We start from the raw sequence: 22,032 nt of genomic DNA, 5'->3' as shown, positions 1-22,032 counted from the left end.
AAATGAATTGTATAATAATGATAAATATTATTACACTATCAGTATATTTATAACTTTTATATTAAAATATTAAAAAATTATATTAAATACTATAAATGAAATTAAAAATATATTTTACAATTTATAATTAATAATTATAATAAATTTAATTACAATTAATTAATAATATATTTAATTATAAAGAGAAAATATTTGAATAATTAAAATAATTTAATATAAAAGTAATACAAAAACTTAAGTTTTAATACAAATAAATTACTCATTTGTCTAATTAACGAGAAATTTGTATATACTTTATATATAAATATATATATATATATATATTTAATATTATATAAGCATTGTGTATAACCTGTACTAATATATAACTAAATAAATTATTAAATGAAAATTGTTTATATAATTATAATTATATACATGCAATTAACGTCATCAAAATTTTTATTCATCAATGATTTTTTAAATTTTATTATTAGTCAATTTTTTAAAAAATAATTATTACCGGTAAATAAAAACTAAAAAAAACTAGTTTTTACACTAAAAAACAACAACAAAAAAACTAAATAATAAAATTATATATATAACTTAACGATATTTTATTTTCAAACAATCGTTTATTTAATCCATTAACTCATAGAAAATACCTGTCTTTCAATACTACAGTATATTTAGTCGTAAAATAAAACAAGTTTTGAAAGTTATTTTATTTTTATAAATTTTTTTATTTATTATTATCAATACTATTAGTAATGCTATTCACATACTATTAGTTAAGTTATATATAATATATACAATTTTGTTGTTGTTTAACATATATACTGTATATATATATATATATGAAATGTCTGCCAAACGTATAGCTATTATCGGTGCCGGTATATCGGGTATAGCAGCGGTCAAGGCATGCCGTGAACAAGGATTTACTAGTATTGTCTGCTATGAGAGGACTGACCATATATGTGGTCTCTGGAGATACAGTGAAGACGACGATAATGATGTCGACGGAAACGCTATGATAATGAAGACATTGGTTAGCAATACTAGCAAAGAGATGACCGCCTACTCGGACATACCGGTGCCCGAAGATTATCCTAATTTTATGGTCAATTCATATATGGTATGTATAACAGACTCTGTATCGATATTTATTTATTTTTTGTTTGTTTGTATTATTAATAACTTATTTTTGTAAACTATTAATATTATAATTATTAATATTATAATTATTAATATTATAACTATTAATATTATACTTATGACTAATAATTACTAATATTAATAATTTATTCACATTGATTAACATAAATAAAATGCTAATATTAAAAAAAATAAATTAAAAACTACTGTACAATATATTTACAATATATTTTGTTTGATTTATTTAAATAACAAAAAATATATTTATATTTAATTTAACAACTATTGACTAATTTATTATAATTAATCATTTATTATTATTAATACTAATTATAAACTTTTCCTTATATTTATTTATTTTATTTTTTTTGAATAATAATAAATATTCAATTTATACAACACATTAATAATAATAATAATAATAATGCGTTTAATTATCAAACTATACTATTAAAATAATACAGTAATTATAATCACTGATTACGGTAATCACTAAAAAAAATAATTAACAAATAATTATTTAAATTATTAATAATTACTTTCTCTCTCTCTCTCTCTCTCTCTCTCTCTCTCTCTCTCTCTCTCTCTCTCTCTCTTTCTTTCTTTCTCTCTCTTTCTCTACTATACCTAATAGTAATAATAACTATGCTATGATTATACCATTAAATTATCCATAAAATCAATTGTTTTCTAACTTTTTTTTTATTATATCAACAATAAAATAATAGTCAAAATATCTGCAACATTGTGCCGATAGTATATCGTTTGATAAATATGTTAAATTCAAACACCAAGTAATCACATGTCGCCCGAACCTGGACTACGACCTAACCGGCCAATGGTCACTGACGGTCATGGATCTGGTCAGCGGACAAGTTTTTACCGATATTTGTTCGGGTGTTATGGTATGTACGGGACTTAATAATCGGCCCGTTATGCCGGAGTTTACCGATCAGCATCGGTTTAAGGGCCAGATTATACATTCGCGTAACTATCGGAAACCGTCGGCGGTATATGAAAACAGGACGGTTGTAGTGGTCGGCATCGGTAACTCCGGCGGCGATATTGCCGTCGAGTTGTCTACGGTGGCCAAAAAAGTATGACCTAATTTAATAATATATTAATTATTATTATTAAAAGTATTGATAAAATCACAAAACAATATACTAATGATTTTTTTGAATTAAGTTTTCAAAAAAATAATTATAAGTTTTACAGTACATTAATAATGATAATATTTATACAAATTGTTTTATATAATAAGTTTTAATGTAATTTTTCATACAGTATTTTATATAATTTAATGATACTTATATTAGTTGTTAAAAATATTTTATTACTATTTTTTTCAAAAAATCATTATTTTTTATCAACTCTAATGATGCAAAATATGCTAATTGTTTTAAAATAAACATTTCTATACTTTATTATTATTATTAGTATTAGTATTATTACAGTATTATTATTGTTAATAGTAGTAGTATTATAAAAAAAATTAAATATTTGAATAATAATTGAATTATTTGATAAAAAAAATAATAACAAAATTATATAAATTATTTTATTGGAAAATTTTTTTTTTATAATTATTTAAAAAAACACATTTTCACTTATATTTTATTAATAATAAAACTATAATTAATACATATTTTATATATAAATAAATATATATATATACTGTATATATATATATATATATATATTAAATATTTACTTTTAATATATTTGGTATTTATATATTAATTATTAAAATAATATTTTTAAATATTATTTAAAAATTTATTATTATTAAACAAAAAACAGTTATATTTGTCGACTCGTAGCGGCTCATGGATTGTACGTCGGGTTGGTTTCAGAGGACAGCCGTTTGACACACAATTCCATCGACGAGTACTGAACACAATCATAGGTCTGACACCGTATCGTATGCAATGCTATTTCGGGGAACTGTATGTCAACACGAAATTCAATCATCGGCTATACGACCTCAAACCAGATCATCGGCTATTTGCTCAGCACCCGATGGTCAACGATGATCTACCCAATCGAATACTATCGGGATTTGTAACGGTTAGGCCAGACATTGACCGGTTTACCGAAAACGGTGTCATATTTAAGGGTATTATTATTATTAGTTTCATCTAAAAATCTATAGATATATGCTATAAAAGTCTAGACCCCACCCAACCCTAGACCCAGACCCCTCCCCCGAAGATTTTTTGAGAAATTTCACCCCAGCCTACCTCCACCCCTCCCCCTAAAATTCAAAAACCTTGCTTAACCCTGATATATATATACAGTATATATATATACAGTATATATATACAGTATATATACAGTATATATACGGTATATATATACAGTATATATAGTATATATACTGTTTATATATTGTTTATATACTGTATATATATATATATATGGTATATACAGTATACTAATAGTTAAATACAACAACAAAAATAACTGTTTGTTTGTTTTTTTTTTGAAAAATAGGTGACACCGATGTAACCCCGTGCGATACGGTAGTAATGGCCACTGGCTATGAACTATCCTATCCGTTCATACCCGGCTCAGTCCTACCCATCACCAAGGCCAATTTCAATCTATATAAAAACGTATTTTACCCGCACCTAAAACACGCGCATACACTGGCCATTATCGGCTGCGTACAACCTAACGGTGCAATACCACCGCTGGCCGAACTACAAACTCGTTGGTTCTGTCGGCTAATGGCCGGTGAACTTCAACTACCGACGGCCGATAAAATGCTTAAAGATATCAAACGTAAGAACCGGTGGATCCGAAAACGTTTTCATAGTCCGGAACGACATTCACTGGAAGTCCATTGGATACCTTATATGGATCAGTTGGCCGCCATATTGGGTGTCAAACCTAAACTTTTTAAATATTTTTTTACTGATCCAGTCCTCTGGTGGCACCTGTTTTTCGGCCCCTGTGTGCCCTATCAATACAGGCTAAACGGTAAGCTATATATATATATATATATATATACTGTATATATATATATATATATAAATATCAGGGTTGCAAAAGGTTTTTTCGATTTCAACGGGGGGGGGGGTATAGGGGGTAGTAAAATGGCAAAAATCTTGAAAAAGTTTGTGGAGGGGGGTCGGGTCGGGTAAACCCATCGGTGCTAAAAAAATGTTAGTGTGTCCCTAACTTTTTTGGCCTTAGTCCAGGGGTGGGTGAGGTGGGTGGGTAAAACCTAAATATCTTGATCTCAGGGGGTAGATGGTCTTACCCCTACTACCCCACCTTTCGCAACCTTGATGATAAATGTAATATAATACTGGTATTTATTATCTATTATATACTACTCTATTAGAATTTTTAATTATTATTTTTTAGTTATTTTAATAGATTGAAAAATTAATGTTTTTTTTAAATTTTTTATTTTTGAAGGTCCAAACTCCCAGTTCAAACAGAGCCGCCAATTGATAGTAACGGTAGACCAGAGGATACGGGCGCCGCTTAGCACCAGAACTAGACCTAAAAAATTGTGATAAATATATTAATTAATAAATTATATATTATTTTTTTTGTTAGTTTAAATGTTTTAACTTAACAATAAATATTTTTTTATCTCAATTTTAATCTCAATAAATATATATATAATACTTACTGTAGTTTTGTTTGTATTAAAATAAATTATAAATATTATCTTTGATATAGTGTTATGAAAATTAAAAAATGTAAATAAAAATTTGTTATAAAAAAGTGTTTTTTTAATAAATTTTTTTTTATAATATATATACCGTATTTCATTGCATTTCATACCCTATATGAAAACTAACATATTTTTTTTATAGTAAACAAAAAAATAACTCACATTTTTTACAATCTTTAGTAAATTAAGCAAGGTTGTGGGGTTCACAGTGGGGGGGTGGGGGTAACTAAAATGGGTGTACGATGTTACAGCTGTAATGACCAATATTTAACAGTTATATATATATATATATATATATATATATATATACTGTATTATTAGATAGCTATTACCTGGTAATTAATTAGCCAATTAGTTGAAAATGTTTTTCAAAAAAAACATGGAGGGGGTGGGAAATTAAAAATTTTTAAATAAAAAAAATCTATAATTTTCATATTCTTTAAAAATAAATTTATATATAGGTATAAAACAAAATATAACTGTATATAAAATTTAATAATATATAAAAAAATATTACTTATTCTATAATAACAACAATAAAAATGTTATAAATATTTATAAATATCCACAGAAAAAAAATAATTACTAATTTATAAAATAAAATTATTGCAATAATATATAATATATTATTATTATTATTAATATATATATATATATATTGATTAATTTTTATTTGTGCAAGTTATAACTGTATATTTATTATTATTTTTTTAAGATAATTACCAGTCATTTTCAATCATGAGTGATAATAATAATAATAATAATAATAAATTTACATTGAGTTGCGTATGTTATTTAATTAATATTGTGAAATTTACTGTATAATTTTTATACTAATTTATACAGTATATACAGTTTTTTTTTTAAAAAAATAAAAAACAATTATTATTAACATTATTATTAACTATTATTATTATCATTGAGATTAAACATTATTAAATTTGATTATGTAATCACTTATACAGTATATATATATATATATATATATATATATATATACTGTATATCTATATATAAATAATTTGATGATAAAATATATTTATATATATATTTTTTAAAAATATTGAATCTATTTATATGAGTACATTTAATATAAATAAGTAATGGGTAACTGGGTTAGGGTATGGGTGGGTTAAATTGAAAATAAATGGGCGGGGAATGGGGGGGGGGGTTAGGAAAAACATTTAAGGATAGTAAGGGTCTATATTGATGCACTTTTTTTTAGTATCAATCAAAGTCTCAGAGAAGGGGGAGCACAATACTACCACCCAACCCAACCAACCCCAACCCCCCCCCCAACCCCGCAGATTGCAACACTAATATAATATATTAGTAATTATTATTATTTTTTGATAAATATTTGATTGAATACATTAAAAATATTAGCTGCTATTTATTAACTGTTATCAAATAAGATAAGCCTATTAGATATTAATTTGTATGACTTATCAGTTTTTTTAAAAAAATAAAATTAATTTAATATCAGTTAATAAACAATTTATGAGTTAAGCTTAATAATTAATAATAATAATAATAAAAAAACATTAAATTAAAAATACATTTATTAATACTGTATTAAAACATTAAATAAAGTAATAATAAATAGTATTTAATAGTTGTCTATAAAAGGTTTAAAGTTTTGTTTGTTTGCTAACTAACTCAACAAATAGATATATAATTACTTATTATTAGTAACTAAATAAACATTTTTTTTGTTGTTGAATACATTTTAAACTATTATATATAATAACAAAAATGTCATCAAAATTACGTATCGGTATCATAGGTGCCGGTTGTGCCGGTGCTACCGCTTGTAAAGCCTGTCTAGAAGAGGGCTACGATGTGGTTGTCTACGAAAAAACTGGTCATACGGGTGGTCTGTGGCGATATCACGAGGACGATGTCGACGGTGTGGCCTCAGTGGCCAAAAGTACTATTATTAATACTAGCAAAGAAATGCAGTCCTATTCAGACTATCCACCGCCGGCCGACTTTCCCAACTATATGCACAACACAAAAATGGTTAGTTTTTTTTATATACCGGTATATATATATACTGTATATAAAAAATATATATATAAAAATAATAATAATTATATAATGACTGCGCCATAATTATGCTTAAATTTATTATAACTAAATTATATTATAACCATATTTTTGTATTATAATTAAAATGTTACAGTTTATAAATAACTATATATATGTATGTGTATGTGTATGTGTATGTGTATGTGTATGTGTATGTGTATGTGTATGTGTATGTGTATGTGTATGTGTATGTGTATGTGTTATAAATTATAATTATTAGAAAATTAAAAATATCATTAAATTTTATTATTTTAGTAAATATAAAATTATAAATTAATGTTTAATATCATTAAGTGTTTATAATTAAACAGATAGTAATAGATATTATTTATTAGTTATCATTATTTAGTTGCAAATGAATAATATTATATTACATTATATAGATATAAAAATATATTTATAAAGCAATTGATTTTTATTAAAATAATTTTTTTTAAATCAATTTTTTTTAGGTTAAATACTTTGACGGATATAATCAGACATTTGGTTTCAATCGATACGTCCGATTCAGACACGATGTACTGAAAGTGGAGCCCAATGACGACTACGAGAGCACCGGGCGCTGGAAGATAACGGCCCGCGACAACAACAAGAACAATGACGGTAACGGTGACGGCCAGGAGTCGACCGAAGTATTTGACGGTGTAATGGTATGTACTGGTCATCACGTCCGGCCATTGGTACCGACATTCCGAGATCAACACCTATTCAAAGGTCGTATATCGCATACACATTCATACAAGACATCGGAGGGCTATACAGACAAACGGGTAGTTGTTGTGGGAATTGGCAATTCGGGCGGCGATGCGGCCGTAGAGGTGGCCACTGTAGCCGCTCAGGTACTTAATTAATATAATAACTAATTAACTAACTAATTAATTAACTAATTAAATAACTAATTAACTAACTAATTAAATAACTAATTAACTAACTAATTAAATAACTAATTAACTAATTAACTAATTAACTAATTAACTATCTAACTAACTAGCTAATTAACTAACTAATTAACTAACTAACTAATTAACAAACTATTAACTAACTAACTATTAATAATTAACTAACTAGCTAATTAACTAACTAATTAACTAACTATTAACTAATTAACTATTAATAATTAACTAACTAGCTAATTAACTAACTAATTAACTAACTAACTAATTAACTAACTATTAACTAATTAACTATTAATAATTAACTAACTAATTAATTAACTAACTAATTAAAAATAATTGTTTAAATTAAAATTTTATTAATTATTTTTATTATTATATCAATAAATAATAGACATATCTGTCGACACGTAGAGGAACGTGGGTTGTCTACCGGGTTGGCCCAAACGGTAAACCAGTGGACACTGTAGTCAGTCGTCGTATCAATAATTTTCTACTAAATCTATTGCCATATAATATGAAATGTAATTTAATGGAAAATAAACTCAATAAAGTGGTCGACCATAATGACTATCAATTGAAACCCAAACATCGGGTACTGGCCCAACATATTATGATCAACGATACCCTACCTAATCGTATACTGTCGGGCACTGTCATTGTTAAGGGCGATATCGAACGGTTCACTGAAACGGGTATCATATTTGAAGGTTTGTTTTAAAAAACTATTATTATTATATTATTATATATATATATAATAGGGTTGATAAAAGGTTTTCGATTTCAGGGCGGTTGGGTATAGGGTGGGGTAAAATGGCAAAAAAAACTTGAAAAAGTTTGGGGGTGGTATAGGGGGCGGGTAAACATTTTTTATAGCATATTTAAACAATAATTATTTACCAAATATAATATAATTATTTAATAAATTCCCTAAAAATTCCCACTAAATTACCACTAAATTACCACTAAATTCCCACTTAATTCCCACTTAATTCCCACTAAATTACCTAAAAATTCTCACTAAATTCCCATTAAATTTCCACTAAATTTCCACTTAATTCCCACTAAATTACCTAAAAATTCTCACTAAATTCTATAAAATATATATATATTTTTTGCTAAAATTTTTTTCCCACACAATTTATAGGCGATACCGAGGAAACACCGTGCGATGCGGTAGTATTGGCCACTGGATATCATGTATCGTTTCCGTTCATATCACAGGAGCTCATACCTACTGATGGCAATCGTATAGAGCTCTATAAGTATGCATTTGCACCGAAACTCTCGCATCCGAAAACACTGGCCTTTATCGGACTCATACAACCAATCGGTGCCATAATGCCGATCGCCGAACTACAGTGTCGATGGTTTGCCCTATTGATGGCCAACAAAGTACGGCTACCGTCACGCCAGTCGATGTTGGCCAATATTGACCAACGACTCAGGGATATGCGGCACCGGTATTACGATAGTAGTCGACATACGATACAAGTGGATTGGCTGGACTTTATGGACGATTTGGCCGAACAGGTCGGCTGTAAGCCTAAACTGTGGACATATCTGTTTACTGATCCGACACTGTGGCGGGCACTGGTATTCGGTCCCTGTGCTCCCTATCAGTATCGGCTGAATGGTTAGTATTTAAAAAAAAAAATTATTTTATATGACTATTATTTGAACAATTATTGTTGATTTTTTTAAGGACCTCATTCATGGCCCGGTGCCCGACAGGCCCTACTGACCATCGATGAACGTATTGAAGCACCGCTACAAACCAGATACGGAAAGGTAGCTAAAAAACAGATAGCTTCAGGTCTAGGACTAAGCACCGGGATGTTTGCCATTAGTTTTATTGTTGGGATTTTATTATTTTTATTTTACAGTCAAATTGTTTAATCAAAAAAAAAGTTTTTTAATAAATAAATTTCTTTTCCTTAATTTTTTCCCAATTTTATAAATTGTTATTTTTTACAAAAAATTATTTTTTTTAAAAAAAACATAAAATATCAATAATAAATTGAGACATTTATCAATTAAAAAATTTATAATTAATTTATGGTTTATAAATTATTTTTTTTACATATTTAATTGTTTATTTAGTTATCATTAATAATAATTATGGTAAAATTAAAAATTAAAAAAACAATATTTTTTTGTAAATTTTATAATAATAATAATAATAATATGTTATAAATATAAAAATTAATATCAGTTAATATTTTTTGATAAATTATATAACTAAATTTTAGATAATATATTAATTAAGATTTTTGTGTTTTAGACTAGTGCAAAAAAATGTATAATAATTAAATAAATTATAAATTGTTAATTTAAATATATATATTTATTTATTTATATGATTGCCTGGCTAATTTATTGTTAAAATAAAAATAATAGTCAATTGCAATTAATATCTAACTAAATAATCAAAAAATTAATTATATATATAAAAATGACCAATTACAATTTGTTATACTAAATTGATAACTAAATTGATCATTAATTATGATTACAAAAAAAATATCAATAACATTGCTATATATATATATATATATAGGGGGAGTGGGGGAAAAATAAAATACTTTAAAATACGAAAACCTTTAATTATTTATATAATTTTAAGTAAAAATAAAATTTAAATATAATAACACACATATATATATATACATATAATTTTGAAAAGAAATTTACATAAAATAAAGTTACAAGCAATATTTACCTAATGCATATACTTAATTTTAAAAAAAAATTATTTGCACACAGAAAAAAAGTTAATGATTTTTGTTTAAAATAATGTAACAATAAATAGATAATTTGCGCCACAAATCAATATGACTTGAATTATCTCCCAATTAGTGACCGGAAATAGCGACAGACAATAGAAACCAATTGTCGGTCCACTTAGTCGTCCGATAAATGTCTCACATTTGAAGCGCTGTCGTATAGTTAGCCGATGCCTGCGATTAGCTAACAGTGAAAACATTAGGCCGTATGGCTTGTGGGCCATTGACGGTACTTTTCCGCACAGATAGCCAATCATTAAACTTAAAGTCAATAGTACTAAAAATAATAAAATCGTTAAAAACTTGAATAATTGACTGGACTCGCGATGATGTGTCTGATAGAGTAGTAATAGTGCGGCAGTTGTACCGAAAATATATACTAAGAAAACTGTTTTAGAAACGGGACGATTAGCCCGACTGACCAGTAATGTCAGCTCATTGTGTCCGTCAATAATAGACAGTAATTTATTATTCATCGGATATACAAATGATTTGCTTAATAACTTGAATTGTTTGTTAATTTTATTAAACATATCATCTAATATAATACCGTAGACTATTAGGCCTATTAGTATTATATAGGAATAGTTTAATATATTAAATATATCAATAAATGATATAAACATAATTAGGATAATATTGTCTAAACTATAGTTTAGCTGCTGATCAAAGTAGCCCAATATTATGGGCAAATTGAAGACAACAAATCCACAATAAATGTTAAACCAATAAATAAATTTATGTGGAAATGTTATAATAAGAAAATAATAAGAAAATTTTTCAAACAGATTAATATTTGAAAATTCAGATTTATATTTCAATAAATTTAATAAATCATCTATTATTGGAAATATATGCTGTCTATCAATTAATTCGTACCATAGATGTAAAAGTGATCCGAAAATATTTGAAAATTGTATTAATAAAATAAATGTCAAAATTAATTGTTGATTTCCATACAGATATGTATAATCGCATAACACGATTGTTAATCATTTGTAGTGATTATTGTCATTGTTATCATTTGAATTATAATCATAATAATCATAATCATTATTAGTATTATTAGCTGTGGCTATATATAAGCCAATCGTACGCAACATATTTAAAAATGAGATAATTTTTAAAACAATTTTAATTGTAATTTGTTTTCTATTGATATTTTCAATCAAATATTTATCATCAATGCGTTGGCAATTAATTATGTAATGATTGTCTAACCATTGCACCAATAAATCGATAAAATGTTTATTATAATAATTTATCATTATTATTTTATTTATCAATGATGAATGATGTATAGAAAATAATTATTATAACTAAATTTATCGATAACCTAAAGTTTGATTTAAATAATAGTATATAAATATATTATAAATTTATATATCATTAATATATATATATATATATATATATATATATATACGGTATATCATATGTTGAAATTAAATAATTTTTATGAAATATATATTTATATATTTGTTTAATTAATTATCAATATATCTATATGTGTATTGTATTATACAAACTAATCTTATATAATTAATATGAAATTCAATTATCTTAATTATATTAACATTTAAGTAATAAAAAATGTACTTATAATAGATTTTACTTATAAATTAATAATAAAATAACATTTCTATATACTACTGTAATTATTGCTGTACACTTACATAAATATTTTTTTTATTGCTTTATTATATATTTAAATAATTAAATTAAATACTATATTTGATAATAATAGACTATATATTTAAAATAAAAACATATTGATTTTATATTTAAATAGCATTTATATTATAATATATTTCTATTTTATGTATATATATATATATATATAAATCATATATAGTTATTAAATAATTCTTATGGAATATATATTTAAGATATTTTAAGATAATTAATTAATAATACATTTATACTGTAGTTTAAAATATATAATATTGTAACATAAATATAATATTTCATATGAATAATATTAAAAAAAACAATTGTCTTAACATATGTACAACTTTAAATAATTAAAATTAAAATATTAAATGCATTTAAATATATTATGATATAAAGAAATAATTTAATAACATTTTTATAATAAATAATTATTTTTTACAAACTTGATAAACAATCTGATATTTTTTAAACTTTATAATAATGTGTGTGTTAGTTAGGGATTAATTTAAAATATTAATTTTAATTTTAATATTTATTTTTATAAAGATAATGTTTTTTTTAAAATCTTAATACCATAGATTATTGAAGATAACATTATTTTACTTATTAGTAGTAAATATATATATAGTTTATTAAATTGTATAAATCAATCAATGATATAATAATAAATATGATAATAATGGGTAAACTATAGTTAAGCTGATGATGATCAAAGTAAATTTAACAACTAGATATTTAATAATTTTAATATTTATTATTTTAATTTTATTTGAATTGATTTGTATATTAAAATAAAGTAATAATAAAAAGATAATTTGCTCCACAAATCATAATCATTTGACTGATTTCCCAATTAGTTAACGGAAATAGCGATAAACAATAGAAACCAATTGTCGGTCCACTCAGTCGTCCGATAAATGTCTCGCATTTCAAGCGCTGTCCTATAGTTAGCCGATGCCTGCGATGATTAGCTAACAGTGAAAACATTACGGCGTATGGCTTGTGGGCCATTGCCGATAGTTTTCCGCACAAATAGCTAATCATTAAACTCAACGCCAATAGAGATAAAAATAATAAAATCATTGAAATCTTTAATAATTGACTGGACTCGGGATGATGTGTCTGATAGAGTACTAATAGTAGGATAGTTGTCCCGAAAAAATAAAATGCAAAAACTACTTTAGAAACGGGACGATTAGCCCGACTGACCAGTAATGACAGGTCAGTGTGTCCGTCAATAATAGACAGTAATTTATTATTCATCGGATATACAAATGATTTGTTGAATAACTTGAATTGTTTGTCAATATTACTAAACATATCGTCTAATATAATGCCATAAATTATTGAACATAACAGTACTATATAAACATAGTTTAATATATTGTATAAATCAATAAACAAGATAAACATAATTATGATAATATTGATTAAACTATAGTTAAGCTGTAGATCAAAGTAGCCCAATATTATTGGTATAATTATTACCGTATATACTGTTAAAAATATTGACCAATAGATAAATTTATGCGGAAATGTTATAATCATAAGATAGTAAGAAAATTTTTCAAAATGATTTAAATTATTAAATTTAGATTTATATTTCAATAAATTTAGAAAATCATCTAATAGTCTAAATAGAAATTGTCTATCAATTAATTCATACCATAGATTGGAAATTGATCCCAAAATATTTGAAAATTGTACGATTAAAACAAATATCAAAAATAATTGTTGATTACCGTATAGATAGGTATTATCGCATAACTGGATTGACAACCATTGGTAGTGATTATTGTTATCATTATTAGCATAAGCAGTGCCTATATATAAGCCAATTGTACGTAACATATCTATGAATGAGATAATTTTTAAGACAATTTTAATAGCAATTTTTTGTCTATTGATATTTTCAATTAAATATTTATCATCAATGCGTTGGCAATTAAATATGTAATTATTGTCAAACCATTGGACCAATAAATCGGTAAAATGTATATTATAATAATTTGTCATGGTCATTTTGTTTATGAGTGATGAATAATATGTATATAATAAAATATATATATATAGAAAATAATTATTATAATTAAATTTTTAGATAACCTCTGAACATCAAATTTAAATCATAAAATATAAATATATCATTAATTTTTTTATATCATTAATATATCATATTTTATATACTAATTAATTCTTATGAAATATATATATATATATATTTAAGATATAATATTTTATTAATTTTGTTTAATTAATTAACAATATATTTATACTTTATTATTATCACTATACATGCCATTCAATCATTAATATCTAATTCAATAATAAATAATATTGAAAAACAATTATTTTGTTGCTATTTATAAGTTTAACATTTAATAAGTAGAAATGCATTTGAATATAGATAATGATTTATTGCTAAATATATAATAAAAATATTTCTATAAAAAATTTTATTGTCAATTATACTGTGTTTGTTTAGAAATTGCATAGATATTATAAAATATTAATATTAATATATAACCAGTTGAGAATGCTAGAAAGCATTTCCACACGAATTCCTAATCATAAATAAAAATTAAATTCAGTATGATAAAATAAAATCAACTATAGTTATGTAGGGTATCAAACGATTCAGTATGACAAAATAAACAACTATAGTCATGTGGGGTATCAAATGATTAAGTATTACAAAATAAACTACTATTTTCCTAAAAAATAAACTTAAAAACGAAAAAAATAAAAAATCAATATTCAAAAAAATTCAAAAAAAAATTCAAATTTTTTTTAATTAATTTTTGGACACCATTTTCTTCAATTTCCTAAAAAATAAACTTAAATAAGAAAAAAAATTAAAAAAAAATTTGTAGCGGATAGTGGATTCGAACCTATGTCCTCGTGGGACAGGCAGACAGACCGACAGATAATTTTTAAGACAATTTTAATAGCAATTTGTTTTCTATTGATATTTTCAATCAAATATTTATCATTAATGCTTTAATCTATCATTAATTTTTTATTTTATAATTAATATGAAATTCAATTATCTTAATTAAAAATTTAAGTAAAAATCTACTTATTAATAGATTTTAAAAATAAATTAATAATAAAATAACATTTCTACATATACTAATTATTGCTGAACACTTACATAAATATTTTTTTTTGTTGCTTTATTATATATTGTTAAATAAAAATTAATTACTAATATATGATAAAATAGACTATATATTTAAATGAAAAAGATATAGATTTTATATTTAAATAGCATTTATATATTTGTATATCAAATATATGTATTAAATAATTCTTATTAAAGATATTTTTAAGAAACAATATTTTATTTTTAATTAATTAATTAATAATACATTTACAGTATACTGTAAATTACAGTCTGTAATGTATAATATATAACATTTTAACATAAATATAATATTTCATATGAATAATATAAAAACAATTATCTTAGTATATGTGCAACTTTAAATAATTAAAATTTAAGTTTTAATGCATTTAAATATATTATTATATAATTTAATAACAGTTTTATAATAATTTATTTTTTTAAAAATCTGATATTTTTTAAACTTTATTATAAAGTGTGTGTTAGTTAGGGATTCAATTAAAATATTATATAAAAATATTAATTTTATTATTTAGTTTTATAAATATTATGTTTTTTTATCTTAATAAAAAATAAAACTAAAATAATAATTATAAAAATACTCTATACATGCCATTCAATCATTAATTTCATAATTTATTTGTTATAAATAATATAAAAAACAATTAGTTTTCTGCTATTTATAAGTAGTTTAACATTTATGTAAAAATGCATTTTAAAAAAATAGATTATGATATATTGCTAAATAAATAATTATTATATTTCTACAATAATTATTATTAATTATACTGTATTTGTTTGAAAATTGTATAATTATTAATTTGATTTTTCTATATAAAATAATAGGATTATAGTTAAATTGAAATTGAATTAAGATATTTATTATTAATTTATTTTAAAATATTTCAGAAAAAACATATTGATGAAATATTATAATATTTATATACTAGTTTCATATAGTTTTTTAATTTATTCAAGTTTTAATTTAATTTAAATATAAAATAATAATAATTTATATATTGATTAGTTTTATTTTATATATATATATATATATTAAAAACAATTAATTAATGAATATAATAATATTATTTCAATTACATTCTATAAATTAGATAAACATTTATCATAGATTATATTTAAACTATTAAAAACAAAAAACATTGTATTTAAATAAATTTTGTAATTACAAAAATATTAATTCAACAGTTAATTCAATTAGTTTTGATTAGTTTAAAAAAATATATAATAATAATTAAGTCATTTAATATTTATCCTCTATTACTGGACTAATTAAAATTAATAATAATAATAATATTATTAGTATTATTTCCAAAATATAAATAAATTTTTCAAAAAAAAAATAAAATAAAATAAGTTAACTATAAATATTTCGTCTATTTATAAGTTTAACATTTAAGTAAAAACTGATTCTTATATAGTATTAAACATTATTATTATAAATAATTTTAATTAAAACTAAAAATTTTTGAAAATATAATAACAAATATTTATTGCTTTGAAAAAACACTTAAAAATTAAAAAAAAAAGTTAAAAAAAAATTAATAATAATAATAAGATAATTCTATAATAATTATTGTTGAAAATAAATAATTTATTACTTTATAATTTACTATCTGTTATTATATTATAATTACTAAATTTATTATTATTATTATTATTTTTTCTAAAGAAATCAAAACAATCAATATTTTTTTAAATATATTAATTATAATTAAATTAATGTTTAATTGAATTAACGTATTTATTATAGTTAATATAATAGGACTATAAATTATATAAAAACATTAATTAATATTTTTATTATTATAATAATAAAATATAGAAAAAATAATTAATAACATTTATTTAATAATTATTGTTCAAAAAATAATACTTTTAAAAGTAGTATAATTATATAAATATCTTATTTTGTTTTATTAAATTTAGTTAAATTAAAATTCACTTAAATTGGATTATAATAATTAAAACATAGTATTAGATATTTAAATAGTATTTATTATATGTTTAGTAAATATTTAAATTACAAATAATTTTTTTTAATAAACTAAATATATTAATTATTTAAGCAATTGTTTTGTCTAAACTTATTGACCATTAATTATTGATTGTGAACCCCCTCTCTATGACATTGAATTATTGGGATGGGTGGGGGATGGGAAGTAAAGTGCTTTCAAACACACGGAAACCCTTAATTTTAAAATAATAATATTAGAAAATATAATAACAGATATAAACATTTATAAATTTTATAATAAGATTTTGATTTATATATTTAAAAAAAATTAATGATTTTTATGATTAAAATAAATTAACAATAAATAGATAATTTGCGCCACAAATCATAATCAGTTGAGAGATTTCCCAATTAGTGATCGGAAATAGCGACAGACAATAGAAACCAATTGTCGGTCCACTCAGTCGACCGATAAATGTCTCACATTTCAAGCGCTGTCCTATAGTTAGCCGATGTCTGCGATTAGCTAACAGTGAAAACATTAGGCCGTATGGCTTGTGGGCCATTGCCGGCACTTTTCCAGACAAATAGCAGACCATTAAAGCCAACGCCAATATCAATAAAAATAGTAAAATCATTGAAATCTTTAATAATTGACTGGACTCGCGATGATGTGTCTGATAGAGTAGTAATAGTAGGATAGTTGTGCCAATAAAATAAAAGACAAACACTATTTTAGAAACGGGACGATTAGCCCGACTGACCAGTAATGACAGCTCATTGTGTCCGTCAATAATAGACAGTAATTTATTATTCATAGGATATACAAATGATTTGCTTAATAATTTAAATTGTTTATTAATTTTACTAAACATATCATCTAAAATAATACCATAGATTATTGTATTGAATAACATTATATAGAGATAGTTTAATATATTGAATAAATCAATAAACAACATAAACATAATTATGATTATATTTAATAAACTATAGTTAAGCTGTAGATCAAAGTAGCCCAATATTATTGGTATAATTATTACCGTATATACTGAATAAAATATTGACCAATAAATAAATTTATTTGCAAATATCATAATCATTAGATAGTAGCAAAATTTTTCAAATAAATTAATATTATTTAATTTAGATTTATATTTCAATAAATTTATTAATTCATCTAATAGTGAAAATATAAATTGTCTATCAATTAATTCGTACCATAGATTGGAAATTGATGCCAAAATATTTGAAAATTGTACGATTAATATAAATGTCAAAAATAAATGTTGGTTTCCGTATATATAGGTATTATCGCATAACTGGATTGACAACCATTTGTATTGATTGTTATCATTATTATAAGCATTGCCTATATATAAGCCAATTGTACGCAACATATCTATGAATGAGATAATTTTTAAGACAATTTTAATAGCAATTTTTTGTCTATTGATATTTTCAATTAAATATTTATCATCAATGCGTTGGCAATTAAATATGTAATTATTGTCAAACCATTGGACCAATAAATCGGTAAAATGTATATTATAATAATTTGTCATGGTCATTTTGTTTATGAGTGATGAATAATATGTATATAATAAAATATATATATAGAAAATAATTATTATAATTAAATTTTTTGATAACCTCTGAACATCAAATTTAAATCATAAAATATAAATATATCATTAATTTTTTTATATCATTAATATATCATATTTTATATACTAATTAATTCTTATGAAATATATATATATATATTTAAGATATAATATTTTATTAATTTTGTTTAATTAATTAACAATATATTTATAATTTGTCATAGTCATTTTTTATGAATAATATATAGTAAATAATTTTTTGATAACCTGAATATCAAATTTAAATCATAAAATATAAATATATCAGTAATTTTTTATATTATTAACATATCATAATTTTTTATATCATTAACATATCATAATTTTATATACTAATTAATTTTTATGAAATATATATTTAAGATATAATATTTTATTTATTGTTTAATTCAATTAACAATACATTTATATTTTATTATTTTACTATACATGCCATTCAATCATTAATATCATATTTTTTTAATAAATTATTATTTTTTGCTATTTATAAGTTTAACATAACTAGTAAAAATGCATTTGAATATAGATAATGATTTATTGCTAAATAAATAATTAAAATATTTTTATAATAATTATTGTCAATTATACTGTATTTGTTTGGAAACTATGCATAATTACTAATAATTAATATTATTTTTTATATCATTAATATATCATATTATTATATTTATTATTTCTTATGAAATATATATTTAAGAAATAATATTTTATTTTTTGTTTAATTAATTAACAATACATTTATACTGTACTATTGTACTATACAATGTATACATGAAATTCAATAATTAATATCATATTTTTTTTTAATAAATAATATTGAAAAACAATTATCTTAGTATATGTGCAACTTTAAATAATTAAAATTTAAGCATACATTTAAATATATTATTATATAATTTAATAACATTTTTATAATAATTTATTTTTTTTAAAAAATCTGATATATTTGAAAATTCTGATTGAATTGAATTCTGAAAATATTTATTGTTTAATTTAATTAACAATACATTTATATTTTATTATTTTACTATACATGCCATTCAATCATTAATATCATATTTTTTTAATAAATAATATTGAAAAACAATTATTATTATTATTTGCTATTTATAAGTTTAATTATAACTAGTAAAAATGCATTTGAATATAGATAATGATTTATTGCTAAATAAATTATTAAAATATTTTTATAATAATTATTGTCAATTATACTGTATTTGTTTGGAAATTGTGTATAAAAATTAGTTAAATAGTAAAAATTGATTATTATTATTATTATTATTTTTTAATGAAAATATATTAGAAAAAAAACATATTGATTCAATATTACATTATTTATATACTAGTTTCAATATAGTTTTCAATTTATTCAAGTTTTAATTGAACAATTTTTTTTTGCATTTTTAAGCGACAATTTTTTTTGTACCAAATTTGAGTAAATTCCTAATAAATTTTCAGATAAATTTTCTATAAAAAAAACAAAATATTCACAACAACATAATTTCTTAAAACTAATAATATTTATTATTACAATATTAAAAAATAAAGTTTTATATAAAACAGTAAACCTGTGCTCTAACACACAAAAAAAATATTATTATTATTATTATTATTATATTAATGATATGTTACATAAATTACATAAAATATCAAGATTCTTTAGTTACATTATATTATATATGTATAATATTATTTATTATTAAAGTTAGATAAAAATTACAATATAAAAAATATCTATATAAATTATATAGTATAATAATTATAATATATATTTATAAATATTTATAAAAATTTATTAAACATTTATTTTCAAGTATACTAGTAAGTTTCATTTCAAATTATTCATAATTAACTTTATTTTCAATATTTTTTATAAAAATTTCATACATTTAATATATCTATTATTAATTATTTAATTTGATTATAGTATAAACAATATATATATATATATATATAATTTAAATTATACAAAATTATAAATGTTTATTATTAGTATCATTATTAATAAAATACAATATACTGTAAATGATAGAGTCTTAAAACATTAGACTTTATTTTTGACTAATTAATAATCAATGTATTTATACTGTACTCGACTGTAATCTATAACTAATATTACAATATATTAATAATATACAAAAACATTTAACATTTAATTATAGATAATTATTATATATAAATAATAAAATAAAATTTCCACAATAATAATTATTATTAATTATAGAATATTAATGGAAAATTACTTAAGTAATTAATATATTTTATTTTTGTTTGAATAATTAGCATATAGACTATATATTAGAATATATATATATATATAAATTGATTTTATATTATATTATTTATGAAATATTTATAAAGATTTTATTCATTATTACAATCTAATAGTTTTATTTAGTTTTTTCAAAAAAAAATATGTTAATCAAGTTTTAATGAAATAATAAGTTTCTAGAAAATTTTTCATATGAATAAATATTTATATATGAAAAAAAAATTTAACTTTAATTGTTATACTATGGGATCATCATATCTACTATACTTAAATTGGATATTTATACATATATAAAATAATTATAATTATTTACTAATAATCAGTTTTGTAAAAATTTTAATAATCATTTTATTACAGTATATATATATATATAAGAATTTAAGATAATTAAATAAAACTAATTTTTACTTTAATTAATAATTAACTTATATTAATACTATTTAATATTTAATTATTACTTGTAAAAAACGTATGTATTGTTACATGATAACATATATCGAAAAAAATTAACAATTGGGTTCACATAGATAGAAGTTTTTTTTAGAAACTTTCTAGAAATTTCTCTATTATTTTATAAATATATATATCATATGTTTAGATTAATTAATTCTTATGAAATAAATATTTAAGAAATAATATTATTTTAATTTTTTGTTTAATTAATTATCAATACATCTATACTACTGTACTGTACAATTAATGTATTTAATATATTAATAATATATAAATTAATGATA

The 22,032-nt window shown here is 21.7% G+C and overlaps 2 protein-coding genes across 2 annotated transcripts; both read left to right on the top strand.

Moving 5' to 3' along the window:
* The first annotated feature begins 841 nt into the window (after positions 1-841).
* Positions 842-4,667, top strand: LOC128956721 (flavin-containing monooxygenase 5-like). The gene is made up of 5 exons (XM_054302438.1): positions 842-1,117; positions 1,866-2,234; positions 2,941-3,256; positions 3,634-4,122; positions 4,567-4,667. The coding sequence occupies exons 1-5, from the start codon at positions 842-844 to the stop codon at positions 4,665-4,667; spliced, it is 1,551 nt and encodes a 516-aa protein (XP_054158413.1).
* A 1,829-nt stretch (positions 4,668-6,496) lies between these two features.
* Positions 6,497-9,753, top strand: LOC128955110 (flavin-containing monooxygenase 5-like). The gene is made up of 5 exons (XM_054300753.1): positions 6,497-6,853; positions 7,375-7,761; positions 8,210-8,525; positions 8,963-9,451; positions 9,521-9,753. Exons 1-5 carry the CDS (start codon positions 6,587-6,589, stop codon positions 9,712-9,714), a joined length of 1,653 nt encoding a protein of 550 aa, XP_054156728.1. The 5' UTR covers positions 6,497-6,586; the 3' UTR covers positions 9,715-9,753.
* Positions 9,754-22,032: the final 12,279 nt, after the last annotated feature.

Source organism: Oppia nitens, unplaced genomic scaffold, assembly GCF_028296485.1.
Source record: "Oppia nitens isolate AA-2021 unplaced genomic scaffold, nextdenovo-longstitch-racon4-pilon3 scaffold12_pilon_pilon_pilon, whole genome shotgun sequence".
In the NCBI taxonomy this organism is placed as follows: Eukaryota; Metazoa; Arthropoda; class Arachnida; order Sarcoptiformes; family Oppiidae; genus Oppia; species Oppia nitens.
Note: the sequence above shows the minus strand (reverse complement) of the source record. Positions and strands in the feature narration are given on the sequence as shown.

Coding starts and splice junctions, on each gene's coding strand:
- LOC128956721 (XM_054302438.1), top strand. CDS start 842: ATGTCTGCCAAACGTATAGCTATTATCGGTGCCGGTATATCGGGTATA. Junction 1,118..1,865: donor TTATGGTCAATTCATATATG/GTATGTATAACA, acceptor ATAAAATAATAG/TCAAAATATCTGCAACATTG. Junction 4,123..4,566: donor CTATCAATACAGGCTAAACG/GTAAGCTATATA, acceptor TTATTTTTGAAG/GTCCAAACTCCCAGTTCAAA.
- LOC128955110 (XM_054300753.1), top strand. CDS start 6,587: ATGTCATCAAAATTACGTATCGGTATCATAGGTGCCGGTTGTGCCGGT. Junction 6,854..7,374: donor ATATGCACAACACAAAAATG/GTTAGTTTTTTT, acceptor AATTTTTTTTAG/GTTAAATACTTTGACGGATA. Junction 8,526..8,962: donor AACGGGTATCATATTTGAAG/GTTTGTTTTAAA, acceptor CACAATTTATAG/GCGATACCGAGGAAACACCG.